Here is a 15,443-nt window from a genome sequence, read left to right on the forward strand (position 1 = left end):
ACGACTGTTAATTTTAAACCATTTCTTTCGCGATGCCAGCTAATATGTTAAAATTAGATGAAACATTTTCAAAACAATACAAAATACTGTTTCTTGTAGAATATGTTCAAGTCGTGTGGACACTTTTTATTCCACCGAATGTTACAGGCTTTACCAAGTGAATAAACAACTATTCACATGTTTATAACAATGTCTTTTTCATTAGGAAAACTACAATGCCGTTCCTCCTGAATAAAAAAAAACAATTGTGTTTTTGGATAGACACCGCTGTGTATCACTTGTACACACGCCAGCTGCTGGTGTAATTTAATACAGAATTTCAAACATTATCTCTAGACCGCGAGAACCCTTCCCGAATCCGTCTTAGTCAATGCCAAGCCTGCGGTATGATGCTTGTAAACGTTGATAATAACTGAATTTATCGGATACAATGCTGAATCTGCGGCAAATTTCTCGAACACACTGTTCCGCGCCGAGGACATACGGGCGAAAAAATTGTTTACACGTATAATCCTAGTGTACATCAGTGTAGTGGCAACGCCCAACTATTCTTTTCGTGTTTTTACCAATAAAGATTATTTAAACAGTTTAAACTACTCTCTTCACATTTATAAAATATTATAATTTTACAAATATGCACCCATTCATTTCATTAAATGGTCTTTTTTGATTGACTAAACAAGAAAAGCAAAGTTGAGCGTTTCTAGAACACTGTTGTACACAAGGTTATAGTGTAAAACATTTGCCTGGCCGCATGTCCTGAGCGTGGAGGGTGGAGAAATGTGCTTCGAGGATTATGGTTTTTGGGCTTAACTGTACATACACAGAAACTAAACTAAACGTCAGTCGAATTCTATCGAATTTTTTTGAGCTAGAGATTTAGTAATCCTTTTAGTAAAAAAATAATGTTTAATGTAGCATTTAGTAATTTTGGGTGCTCGCCAAAATGATAGCTCATTTACTGAAATCACAGTAAAGCCATTCTTACTGATTCTATATTGCTGTTTTTTTAGTAATTGGTAGCGCTTAAAAAAGGACAAAGCATTTCTTTCAAATTGGCACTTTCAATTGGCAAATTGGGTTTTATTGATTGATTGATCAGAGTTTTATGTTGCATAATGCCGTTTTTATACTGTATTTTGCCGTAATAAGTTTTCATGGATCAGTAAGCTGTCAAAGGCATCACGAATTTTCATCAAGCACTGTGAATTGTAGCTAAAATTTTACACAGAAACACGACTGGCAATTGTTTCAAATTATTCCTGCAAACCGAAATCTCACCTGATTTTTTACCGGGGTTTCTTCTTCATCTGATACGTGACTTCTTCTTTTGCTTAAATGACAGATAGTATGCTCATGTGGCAGGTTATTGCACAATTAGAGCCATGACTGTCATTTGTGGACTAGAACGGATTCTATCAACAGTATCTTCGAATTCGTTCGTTCCCGGGAACGTTCTCCGCGACGCTCAATTTCACTCATTTCATAGCCCTCTATGATCAAAAATTAGAAAACCGTCTAGGTTTCGTACTGCCCAATCTAGTGGTATAACCCTGTCCACTCATGAGTGACGAACGTTTGAGTTCCCCGATACGACTGTATGTCTATCTTTCTCTCTCTTTTCTATCCTTTTTTTCCTGTTATGGTTTTATGTATTTTTTAACGTTCTTATCACAACTGTGTTTTTATATTTGAAATCTACTTCTTTATATTTATATTTCTTTTAAACTATTTCTTTGATATAATCAGCTATACCGGCGAACTCGTTGAACGAGAAACATTCATCGCTCATGAGTGGACATGGTTGTACCACTAGGTTGGCCACTACAAAATCTATACAGGGTTTTCCAATTTAGTTTAGACTAGCAGCATACTTTTTTTTGAATAGTCGCAATAGATTCTTGACTTCTTCTTTTTGGCTCAACAATCGTTGTCGGTCAAGGCCTGCCTGTACCACTTGTGGACTTGGCTTTCAGTGACTTATGGTTTACCCCCCCATAGCAGGATAGTCAGTCCTAAGTATGGGGGCACGGTCTATTCGGGACTTGAACCCATGACAGGCATGTTGTTACGTCGTACGAGTTGACGACTGTACTACCAGACCGGCCCTGTCTGAGTACACATTTCTTTTTTTTTATGTGTTCATATCATTGACGTTTATTAGACAAAAATAATATGATACAGCCAATAATACGCGGAATTACGCGGCAGCGAGAGCATGATTTGCTTTCCACAGTTTCTGAACTCACACAGTTACACAAGTGTGGCGTTCACTTTCACACTGCTTCTAGACGACCTACTTTTGCACCGCGACAAATTTTCTGCGAGCTCTTTGTTCTAAAAAAAAACATCTCAGTTTTAGAACAAAATCAGAGGCAACCGTGATTGTCGCGGGTTTGTCAATTTTTCACAGAAAGACAACGCTCGCATTTCGCGCTATTACGATCGAAGTAAACAATCCATTCGTGCTAAAACAAGGACGGTTTGACAGATAGAAAGTGTTGACAAAAATTGTCGTTTAAGATTTTTTGGGTCGTCTAGAAGCAGTGTCAGCCAGCGCGCTCTGTTTGGTTTTCTCGCAGCGGCTTGCTGGTGTCGGTGTCTCACTCGCACTAGTGCAGTGAGTGTTCCTCGTGCGTTCCTTTTCTTGCTACCACACAAAATCGTCAGTACAATTCAAGCCTTTGCAATGTGAGGCCGCGCGCGTTTTAGCCTAAGTCCTGGGCGCTCGATGTAATTTAAAGTGAAGTGTTGAAGTGTTATTTATTTCAATTCACATTATTACGGCCTCGGCCGTATTTTCCAGTGTTGAAGTGTTGTGCGCATTGAAATAAAACTGCGATAATCTTTCATGATTCAACATGAATATGTAAATTACGCTGCTTTATTTCAATGCTTTTTTTACAGTATTCAACATACACAACATACAGGCAGTAAGGCGGGTGCTTGAAGTGACGATTTTTTTTAATATTTATAATAAAAAATATGTGTGGTTTTGTGGCAAGATTGTGGTTAGCGATGTGTGGAACTGTGCCTTAAGTTTCAATAAAGTGTTAAAATTTCAAACTAGTTTGATGTGTTTAAGTTTTATTTCGATGCATGCGGTTTTATTACGCAGCAAATCTATGTGAACGAAAATGCACAACGCGCAACGAAAGAAATGAGAGAGAGGGTGTGTACAGCGCAACGCGCAAAGTGTGGCAACAGCGCAGCGCGAACCGAACACGAGATACCCAACCAGCAAAACCGAAGCTATTGGAAAACTTTCCTGTGTGCCAAAGCGAGAGAGCATGTCTTCTTTCTCTAGATTTTGGACGGCACAACGCCGATCGTGTGGCCTATGAACGAAAAACGGGAGAAGGGGAAACCGATATGCTTCGAGTGACACACACGCATGCATCTGCATGCGTATTCCGCTGAACCGAGACTACACATCTCTCTCGATCTCCCATGATTTTTCTGCTATCGCGCTCATCCGGGTGTTAGGCATCCTCAGTCTGTCCAGAACTTTCACTGTGGAAGGGTGTGTTGGAGTGATGTGTGATTTCTTGTGCCCCGTACTTTGCTCGTTTACGTTTTGTGCCGTGTTCCTTCTTCTTCAATAATGGAATGATTTATCCTTGTAAATTTCTAAGGTAAGTTTCTTATCCTCGTGTGTGCTTCAATGGATACATTCAACTAACGCTTGACGTCTAAAAAGTTACTGTACACGCGCATGTTAATCGACGGTTGCCAACATCCCGCAAAACGATCGACGGAAGGAAAACGGTGTCCGGTTTTTAAATATAAAGGTACGCGTTTCTATAATCTTATGTGCAAAATATTGTTTAGTTTGTTATAAAAAACATGGATTAATTATTGGTTAATTTTCATCAACCGATTTCATTACAGCTCTTTCGTAGAAGAGCGTACTTCATGGACGCCTAGGATACGGCTAAACATGCGCAGCACCTATCCGTGACGTCATTTCCAGACAGGCGCCGGCTGAACACGCGTAGCACCAGTCGAGGATATCCTAGCGCAGAGGGTAGAAGGAAGAACGAGAGGAAGGGTAATAGAAAGCAACCGCAGCATTTGGAAGGGTGAAGCATCCTGCCGTATACAGAGTGTGAGTGTGCCAAAACGCACGTGGAAAGAGTAACACCAATAAATAGCAAGCGAAAGTGTGCATAAAGCAAAAAGAAAAAGCGTCACTACTACAACCAGCAATCCGAAAATATAAGGGGAGGGATAAATACAAATGTATGCGTAAGCAGGACCAGCAATCCAAGCATTTGAATGTGTGCGTCGGTTTGTGCCGTGCTGAAAGTTTTTACTTTAGCTGCTGCTAGTGTAAAAACATAAGGAAAGCTTAAAGAAAATTTTTTTTACACGGGGCGCCTTCGGAAATTGTTGGCTGGGTAGGGGGTAACAGCTGATTCCACATTTGTATTTATCCCTCCCCTTATATTTTCGGATTGCTGGTTGTAGTAGTGACGCTTTTTCTTTTTGCTTTATGCACACTTTCGCATGCTATTTATTGGACTTCCTCTTTCCACATGCGTTTTGGCACACTCACACTCTGTATACGGCAGGATGCTTCACCCCTTCCAAATGCTGCGGTTGCTTTCTATTACCCTTCCTCTCGTTCTTCCTTCTACCCTCTGCGCTAGGATATCCTCGACTGTTGCTGCGCGTGTTCAGCCGGCGCCTGTCTGGAAATGACGTCACGGACTGGTGCTGCGCATGTTTAGCCGTATTCTAGGCGTCCTTGAAGTGCGCTCTTCTACGCAAGAGCTGTAAGGAAATCTGTTGATGAAAATTAACCAATAATTAATCCATGTTTTTTTTTTATAACAAACTAAACAATATTTTGCACATAGGATTATAGAAACGCTTACCTTTATATTTTAAAACCGGACACCGTTTTCCTTCCGTCGATCGTTTTGCGGGTTGTTGGCAACCGTCGATTAACATGCGCGTGCACTGTAACTTTTTAGACGACAAGCGTTAGTTGAATATACACATTGAAGCATACACGAGGATAAGAAACTTACCTTAGAAATTTACAAGGATAAATCATTCCATAATTGAAGAAGAAGGAACAAGGCACAAAACGTAAACGAGCAAAGTACGGGGCACAAGAAATTACACATCACTCCAACACATCCTTCCACAGTGAAAGTTCTGGACAGACTGAGGATGCCTAACACCCGGATGAGCGCGATAGCAGAAAAATCATGGGAGATCGAGAGAGATGTGTAGTCTCGGTTCAGCGGAATACGCATGCAGATGCATGCGTGTGTGTCACTCGAAGCATATCGGTTTCCCCTTCTCCCGTTTTTCGTTCATAGGCCACACGATCGGCAAAAACTAGAGAAAAAAGACATGCTCTCTCGCTTTGGCACACAGGAAAGTTTTCCAATAGCTTCGGTTTTGCTGGTTGGGTTCGCGCATCCAGCGCCGCGCAAGCGGTTAGAAACGTAGAGAAGGAAGTCCAAACGACCAAAACGCGATGAATGTGTAAAACTATGGACCTGAGATGGGGCCCTATCACAGTACCCCCCGTACTGGTACCCAAACTCAGACTATTTTGGACTTATTTTTTTTATAGAGAGCAAAAAGCTGATGCTCCTCTTACACTCTTATCCTTATTTCATGGATTTCATTTGTACGAGTTCTAGGAGAGGGGGAAGGGGAGGAGATGTAGCTAGTGGTTTTAATTCAAGTGAATGGTGAGAGGGGGACACATTGACCATCACGCCAATATCGAGAATTCGATATCGATTCCCCTGCGCTCCTTGCTGTCGTGAATTGTGTTGCACCATCTAGGCTAATTAGGACTTATTTTTACTTTTGCCCCGAGCGAACGAGGTCCAATTATGGATAAAGCAACCCTTTGCAGCTTATGTGTCGTGAGTTAAATGTTGTGAGTGACCTGTTCGATTTCAATTAATTAAATTAAATTAATTAATTCAATGTTGTGAGTGACCTTCGCGGGAGTCCGACAATTTGTTATAATAAATTAAATTAAATTAAATTTGTAAAATACGCTTCTAAGGGAGGTACACTACACATTACACATTTAAATCCCACTGCCCATTTCCACGGCTGAAGCCGAAGAGAGCCTCCGAAATTGTCAAATGAGACGGAAAGAAATGGAGCAAATCAACTGAAAAAACTACTTCATTTACTCCACCTGTCGATAAGCGCAGCAAAACTATTAGGCCGCGGGGCCATGGGGATTCTCAACGCTCATTTTCTCAGGCACTCATGAGTGCTTTTGAGAAAACCTCGTTCTCAGCGTTTGTCGAATCGGAACAAAATCGGTTTTGAGAATCTTTGAGAATCTTTGGGAAAGTTGACGATGCAGCGATCGGCTAACTGAAATATGGAGAATTGTGCTATTTGTTTATCGGAAGTCTCTTTGGAAAATGTATTCAATGTTTATAATTGAAAACGTTAAAAAAAATATGCGATTAAAAACAAGTTTTTCTATTTAAAGCTCTAAATAAAGCTTGAGTGTCTATATCAGTTTATCAGGGTGAGAAAAACTGACGACGGCCACGGGCTTGAGTCTGAGAACAAGTTTTGAGTGCTTGAGAAACTTAAATGAGTGCTTGAGAACGTTTTCTCAGCTTGAGAAAGCCCCGTGGCCCCGCGGCCTTAGATCCGCTGTCTGATCTGAAAAGAGTTATCTTGACGTGGAGTGAACGCGCTCACGGCCCGACCGGATTTTTTTCAGATTGTTTTATGACTTCGTGGGTTTTGGACTGGCAGTGGGTGTTAATGTGTCACCTCCCTTACACTTTTCCTTCATACTAATACGCAAACCCTTTCGGAAATAGCTTCTTATTTAACGTTTCTTATTATGAAATAATTGAAGATATCGCGATTTCTCTTCGGAAACAATAATAAAATTGCTCGTTATGCGAGATTTTACTCGTTAACTCGTTCAGCCCGGTGGCAGGCCCCAGGGTAAACTAAAACACTCTCTTGTAAACTTTTCCCCAGTAAACTTTTCCGTATGCCGTAACTGTATTTAAATCGCATGAATAACAGCAGTGTGGAGATAAAAGAATGGTGTTCAAAGAATTATTGCGATTGATAAAAACCTCAACCCACACACAACATCAGTATTGATGAACAGAGTAGAGTTGAAATTATAGCAAAAAATTCATTTTTTCTGTATACATGTTTGGATCAAAATCCACTACTTGCGTTCTAGATGCCGGCGGAACGAAAAGCTGATGAAAATCAGTGCCGGATTGATCGTGTTAAGTGGAGTATTTGTAGAGCATTTAGTTTTGCTCGTTATGTGAAAATCTCGTTATAAGGGGTACTCGTTTTGAGGGGTTCTACTATACTCCCTTTTTCCAGTTACGTTCGAATCTCACACCGTTTGCCTTAACACTAGAACCGCCGATGGGACTTTTTTGTCCCATCGCACTCGAAAAAGGTGTGTTATTCCGCTTGCCGTCGTGACAAACCATTGAAATTTTCTGACTTTTATTTATTTTGAACGAACTTTCGAATGCTTAGAAAACAATAAACATGTATAAATATGTACACATAATGAATGGGACAAAATTGTCCCATATGGCGGTTTTAGTAAGGTTGAAAAGTCCGGCGGTTCTAGTGTTTAATCGCATACCGCCTGCTTTGAATCACATACCACTATCCTATCTACCCTATGTTTGCTTTGGTATTTGCAAAAACTCAAGGTTTTACTAATTATATTGATTTTTGAGAGCTTTTTTTTATGAAATCCTTTTATGCTTTTATTTATGACATCCTACAGTGTTCCATTTGTTTTGACGAAATGAAGCATGAAGAAACACCGGTCTGCAGTATAAATAGCATTTTTGTGTTTCGAATTCATAAGACATTTTTTAACTGTCAACAATTCTGTGTTAGTGGAACGCATTCGATCGTAGTGGTATCCAATTCAAAGCATGCGGTCAGCGATTCGATTCAAACGCGACAAGATTTGAATGTTTTTGGAAATGGGTGTAATTACTGTGATAGAAAATATCAGTTTAATTTATAAGATTTAGTTGCTTTTTTACCAATCAGGCGAATATTTTAAACTAATTTTTTTTTGCATTTTTGGTGATTGATTTTATTCATCCAGTAGTAATAGATGAGGCGCTATTCGAATACTTCGGGGAAGATGGAGTCATAAAATTTACTAAGGATTTTTTGATTTCATCAAAGCGTGTCGATACAGGTTTGGAGAAGAATCAACCAGCTCAGTGTGCAATCTGTGAATTCGTAATGGTCAAGCTAGAATCGGAACTAGCTGACAATAAAACTCGTACTGAAATCGAAAACGCTGTTCGAACCGTTTGTGATAAGATGCCAGGCACAATTACCAAACAATGCGACAAATTGATTGATCAATATGGCGAGTTCATCATCAAATTCCTGCAGACGTTACCACCTAAAGCAATTTGCACCCAACTGGATTTATGTAAAGAACAACTAAGTCGCTTAAAGCAATCTGAACGTAAGTTATTTTTAACAGAAAAACTTAACTTGTGAAATGTAAATAATAATAATACTTCTCGATTTATTCAATTGCTTTTAAATTCTTTAGTTGAAATTGTAAAATGCGCTGTTTGTCACGGCGCTGTTAAGAATCTTTATGAATTGATGGCTCATGATGACATAAAAGGCCATATAATGAACCATGTGAATAGTGTTTGTAATTCACTTCAGGGAGATTACTTCACGCTATGTGAGAAGCTGTTTACTATGTATGGTATAGATATGATGTACCAGCTGAAGCATTCCATTCAAAAGGAATACGTGTGCATTAACATCAATATGTGCAGTAAGTCAACACTGCTGACACTTCCAGAATTCGCTTCAGACGAGCATGCTGTGGATCAATCTTTTAAAGCGCGTGTAGAAAATGAGGAAACTATGTTAGTCTGAATAAGCTAATGTAGTTTGGGATCGGCATCCTGGCGGAAAAATAAATCTAATGCACTAAAGTGCAAGGTAAGTTTGGGTGTTATTTCTTATTTCATCTCTTTTTATAAGTAGAAGTATCAGTTTTTAAACTTCTGCGTTTTTTTTAAATCTAAATTGCATAGATCAGGAATTATACATATTTCTTTGGTGGCAACAGCAATCAAAACGAGCTGAAACAAGCATTTACAGTCTGTTTCCAAGTTACGCGGTTCTCGACTTACGCGGTTTCGGAGATACGCGGTTTTCTTAATTTGACAGATCAAATGTCAAATCTGTGCAATATGCTTCAATAATTGTACAATGTAGCATAAATTAATTTTTTGCTGATAAATTTAATCCTCTTCAAAGCCCAAAATGGAGCCCTTTACGATTCTAGTCAGTTTTTTGTATGGAGTTTGACAGTTGGAGGCTGAAATCATGTAAACACTCCATACAAAACCACACACAAAACTTGCCTGCAATTTTCAATCTAGATTATTCTAGCCTAGCCTCGAAGCTAGAATTAGATTCTGGCACTTTTGCGAAAAAATGGCGTGTTTTCTGTATCCCAAGGTGCATTGAAGAGATAAGGTGATGGAATCTAGAATCAAAAGGCCCGATTATTAAACACAAACGGAAATGACACAAGACAAGTGCGTCAAGACAAACGGAAAATAGGTATGCATTTTGAAACCGTTCTTGTGACAGACAAGTTTCGTTGAATTTTTTCTTTCGTTAAAGCTGTGTCGATGTGTCAAAATGTTCAAAATCAGAGTAAAAAAACGTAAACAAGTTTATTTAAGACACGATCGTTTATAAAGCTAACAATCCTTGTTTAAAATATCGAAATGATTTTATCCCACTTCGTGAGTGATAGCACCAGTGAAGAAGAAACAACGGTAGATCTGGCAAAACAGCGCCGACTGCTTCGAAGTGTTTACGACCCGTTACAGCTTTATAACCAAGCGTGAGTTAAGCATACGGATCATTTGTGCAAACCGTGTTATACATGTTTCATTTCGTGGTTGTTAATTTCCGATTTAAGAAAAAAAATCGTGCGTCGATTTTTTATTACTAAAAGTGTATGCAGTATTAGATGTGATAATTACATGTGCCTATGCTGTTGGTTGTTGAAGCAGCCACTCACTGAAGAAGTTGCTGGAATCCAATGCTGTTGAACGCAAACCGGGTGCGTGAGCCCTTCATCTTTCGATTACCATCGAAGAACAACAGAGGAAGGAAATAACAGCAGCTTCTTAACCCAAAACAGCAGCACGTTACCAGTATCTCCAGCTTATCGCCATTTGTATGGATATGGCAGTACACATATTTTTGTTTAAAATGATAAAATTTGATTATTTCTGAAATAAAATACTTATATTTTGTCGTGAAAGCAACAGCAACAACTCTGTTGTTGTGTTTTGTCGGTCAAACAATTTGAGATTGGCGCCTTTCCGTGACAAAAAGCTGACGGAAAGCAGTTTGACACATTTGGATTTCCGTTTGTGTTTCATAATACATATCTTGGCAGTATGCTTGTGAGTTTGAGTTTCGTCAAAATTTTTTTCCAACACACAACACAAACGGATGTCATAATACAAATCTTCCGATGTTGACAACTTGTCTTTACAATTTGTGTTTAATAATCGGGCCTAAAGTGTATATAGTCCAGGTGGTTTCATAGCATGTTTTTATAACCAAACTTGAATATCACTTTTTGCCAGGATGGATGAAAACTTTTGTTCAAACAAGCATTCGTAAGGCTTGACGAATACACAAAACATTCTTAAAGACTTCTTTATGAAAAATAAGCGATAAGCGAAAATCAGCCTTTTAAAAAATACATACACCTTGGGATAAGCCCACCTGTATATTATACCCACTTAGATAGCTGCTCGAACAGCTGTACAATGAAAACAGCTGACAGGTTGAAATTTCAACGTACAAAGTTAAAACGGAAAGTGCCCCAATATCAGAATGCTCAGCACGAATCGTATCAAATAAATGATTAAGTGTATAAAAGTACTAACATAAAAGTACTAACTGTTCTATTGAATGAAAATTACCGAGTAATCAACTTATTTTGGCCGAAAATCGTGAAATTCGACTTACGCAGATATTCGAGATACGCAGATTCCTCGGGAACGCACAAATCGCGTAACTCTTTCTTTTCTGGGCTAGGGCGTATTATTAATGTCTAAAAATTTCAATGTATATTCAAATTTTATTGACTTGTCTTATAATAGCCGGCATCGCGAATAAATGAACTCTTTTTAACAGTCGTTTAAAGTTCATTTTGGTTTAACCGAGTTCATTTGTTGTTCATTCCTGTTTAAATAACCCAATCGACAAGTGTGCTCGAATTTGGATGAATTTCGAGTAGAATTCATGGCTTCATAAGCCGCTTCACATGGGCTTCATAGCAGTTCTTCTAAAGCACTTTTTGAGAGTGTGTGCGTCATTTGTTCATTTTGTGCTTTTTGTTGCCCATGTAGCAAAATTTATTTAATTCCAAGCATCCTCTTACAGATGCAAACCATTAGCCGGCATCGCGAATAAATGAACTCTTTTTAACAGTCGTTTAAAGTTCATTTTGGTTTAACCGAGTTCATTTGTTGTTCATTCCTGTTAAAATAAACGACCGTCAAAACAGTTAACGACTGCTCGATATCGCATATAGGCAAACACGGGGAAAAAATTCGAGCATTATAATTAAACGACTGTTAATTTGTATCGCATACGCTCTTGACAGTCGTTTGTTTAACGACGGCATAGGACCAGTCGTTAAAATTAACAAATGAACTCAATGCGTTCACGATGCCAAATTCTAGCAATTTTTAACGACTCTGGTTAATTTTTAACGACTGTTAATTTTAAACCAATTCTTTCGCGATACCAGCTATTATTAAAGTAATACCAAAAACTATTCAAAATTATTTTGTTTTATTCGATTCCCAATCTTTGTCAGTGGAGTAACAATTGCTATGCAGAGATTAGGCAGCTGTTTTCAAACAGTTGGGAATTTCCTTCAAGGGAGGAATTTTAACTTTTTGGGGGGGATTTTCGATTAAAAATTCGAAGTAATATCTAATCATTAGTTGCCACGCTCTCCCTCTGCCCATGAATTTGTGAGTGGGGTAGGAAATGCTACGTGCACCCTACATGGGAGGAATGCTGCAAATAGCTATTCTCTCCGTTGCCGTATGCTGGACTTGATTGATATCAAGTATCTTCATTCACATGCGCAGCCTTGCTGTATTGCCAGTGTTATCTCTTCTAAAATAAATGCTCCTTCGCTCCTTACATCAATTCTTTTTGTATGCGTATGTCTCATCTCGTCGTCTGCGTTCAAGACCTACTATATTTATCCGTTCACGTCGTTCGACATTTGGTCAGAATGATCCCTTTTCAAGAGCATGCGCTTCATTAAATAGAGTCCATGAGTTGTTTGATAATCACGTTAGAATTTTTGTTTTTGCTTTCATTCATGCCTTTCTGGTGAGAAGAAACCTGCAACAAAATTGATGTTTAAAATTTCAGCACAAAGAGAAATTTATAATAATTGTCTATTTTACATGTAGTACTTACAAACTCATTTCCGGAAAACTGTGCGCCTATCAGCTAGTAGATATGTCACAAAACTGTGTATCATATTTGCGGTTCTAATGGGCTTTCTGCTACATGCAGATTCTTATTTTGATACCTCTTTCCGGCCTTTGCAGCTTTCCTAAACTTAAGCTTTCCTAAGCTATTTTCAACCGGGTAATCTTCACACCTCTAGCCGTATGACCTCTGGATCTGTATGATGACAAATTTCCTACAATTCAAAGAGAAAAGTCGTTTACACAATTCAACTTACCAGAAACACTTTGCACTTTCCTTTTTTGCTGTAAAGATGCGGAATTAGGATGTATAATCATGATTGGAAATATATGGTTCGGGTGTAAAGGAAACAATATAAATACATAACCTCATTTTGGTTTACATGTACTTTACAAAAACACGTATGTACTATGGCCAAAACGTGGACTGCCCCTTAAGTAGCTAATTAAAATAATATTGATTACTGTGCATTCTAACCCAAACTATTACTTTCATGATACATTATATACGGATCAATTATTTTTTAACTAATGCATCACATACACGCCACTTGATTGCATAAACAAACTACTGTCAACGCACTTGTTTACTTCTAGCAGACAAGGTGATGAAATAATTGTGGGTGAAATTGTGGCCGCCATGTTGGTTTGAAATATGACAGTTGGTTTCCTATTGTAGAAACAACTTCTTACAATGTTTAAATGTAACTCTATGTAAACATAAAAAAACACGACGTAATTTGTATAACAAAATGATTCATTAAAGTTTTAGCAAGTGATAAGCAATATTTTTTTTTAATTCGTGTATGAAGGAGTGTATTGAATCTCTCTGGCTGTCAATGGAGTTCGGTTGGTATGACCTGTATGCCAAAAATCGCGTTATGTTTTAACAATTTTTCTCTCACGCCGAAAACAAGCAAGTACAGCGAAAGTCAATTTTAAGAAAGTGATTTAACGATACAACGTGTATATTTGGTTAAAGATGTTTGAAACATAACACACTTGGCACTAAACTAATAAAACATACAAGGTAAATTAATGAAACAGACGGTACTTTAAATGCTACTTAAAATCTATGAATAACATCAATTTGCCCCTTACAGCTTATAGAATGGAAAACATCGATTCTTCAACAATGACATGGTTGAATATCATGAAACAAAGATTACCTTACTTGACTGTTACCACTCAGACAGTACCTTTAAAAACAACGGTGGATTTGGAGGTTGCGTCTCCTCGGCGTATTCTTTCGTTAGCTGGTTCGAGGCCCATAGACAATGCGGCTGCAGTTACTACCATTTCAGCACAATCATCCTCCAAACCATATTCCAGCGCTACCCTCACACGACGCAATGTACGTTGTACAGAAGTTACTGATATCCAAAATCAGAATATAAAGGATCTGACATCCTCACCTCGAAAAATTGTATCAACTAATGTTATTGGTAGCAGATGCATTGAAGGTTCAGGTAGTAGTGCGCGTGAGGCTTCGTTGTCCCATCCAACTCTCTCGTTAGATGTTAGCAACAACAAACGCGTTATTCGTCCGGCTAGTAGTGCGCGTGAGGCTTCGTTGTCCCATCCAACTCTCTCGTTAGATGTTAGCAACAACAAACGCGTTATTCGTCCGGCTAGTAGTGCGCGTGAGGCTTCGTTGTCCCAGCCAACTCTCTCGTTAGATGTTAGCAACAAAAAACGCGTTATTCGTCGCACTACTAGTGCGCGTGAGGCTTCGTTGTCCCAGCCAACTCTCTCGTTAGATGTTAGCAACAACAAACGCGTTATTCGTCCCACTACTAGTGCGCGTGAGGCTTCGTTGTCCCAGCCAACTCTCTCGTTAGATGTTAGCAACAACAAACGCGTTATTCGTCCCACTACTAGTGCGCGTGAGGCTTCGTTGTCCCAGCCAACTCTCTCGTTAGATGTTAGCAACAAAAAACGCGTTATTCGTCGCACTACTAGTGCGCGTGAGGCTTCGTTGTCCCAGCCAACTCTCTCGTTAGATGTTAGCAACAACAAACGCGTTATTCGTCCCACTACTAGTGCGCGTGAGGCTTCGTTGTCCCAGCCAACTCTCTCGTTAGATGTTAGCAACAACAAACGCGTTATTCGTCCCACTACTAGTGCGCGTGAGGCTTCGTTGTCCCAGCCAACTCTCTCGTTAGATGTTAGCAACAAAAAACGCGTTATTCGTCCTACAGAACACAAAGAAAATGTCATTGAAAATCATTCCCCACGTCCAGTGCCATTGCCAAATGATACCGATGATAGATGCCTAGTACGTTCGACAATTACTGATGTCAATGATAATGAGGTTTCTTTTACACAGTCTATTCAGTCGTCAAAAATGTCCGACCAAAGGCATCAGAAATATTTGCAAGCAGCCAACACTTATGAAAATACGGCTTTTCTCGTTAAAGATCCGCAATCATCTTCTCGAGATGGCTTTGAGCAGCATGTCACGAAAGAATTATCAATCATTAAAAAATGCGTTTCCACTCTGAGAATACAATTTGATAGTTATGTTGAAAATAGGGCACAATCTAGATTGACACATTGCACTGAAGCGTTTCCTCACATTACTTCAAAAGTAGAGCTGGATGAATTTGAAATTCTTCTGGGCTCTTCTGATTCGTTCAACAATATGGCAAATGGTCTTATTCGTAAGTTTCAAGGTTATACAGAACCTAGTTCTATAATGAACGATTGTTTAAGATTATTATTTAGCAGAGTTTTTTTGGTGCAGTGTTGTTGGCGGGGCGGTGGACAATGTACGAAAATTGCATTTAATAGTTATCCTAGAATATTCAAGTTATTCAAACAAGTAGCTATAAAAAATATTTTCCTTGTAACGGATGCCGAAGTTGAACAATTTATGAAGAAAAAATTAAAAAACGCTCATAG

General features: G+C 38.9%; 1 protein-coding gene across 6 annotated transcripts in view; it reads left to right on the forward strand.

Annotated features, from left to right (window-relative positions):
- Positions 1-15,443, forward strand: part of LOC120955465 (prosaposin) — a 37,289-nt gene that overhangs the window by 17,596 nt on the left and 4,250 nt on the right. For 2 of the 6 annotated variants that reach the window (XR_007452028.1, XR_005751785.2), the window contains 2 exons: positions 8,114-8,488; positions 8,579-8,985. Coding sequence is in view for 2 of the 6 variants with exons in the window: in XM_049606506.1 (XP_049462463.1) it covers positions 8,114-8,488; positions 8,579-8,919 (716 nt within the window). In the remaining 4 variants the exon portion in view is untranslated. Of the gene's footprint in view, positions 1-8,113; positions 8,489-8,578; positions 8,990-15,443 lie in introns of those variants that run through there. The other 4 variants (XR_007452029.1, XR_005751786.2, XM_049606506.1 and 1 more) reach the window with 3 other exon arrangements.

This window comes from Anopheles coluzzii, chromosome X (genome assembly GCF_943734685.1).
Source record: "Anopheles coluzzii chromosome X, AcolN3, whole genome shotgun sequence".
Taxonomy (NCBI): Eukaryota; Metazoa; Arthropoda; class Insecta; order Diptera; family Culicidae; genus Anopheles; species Anopheles coluzzii.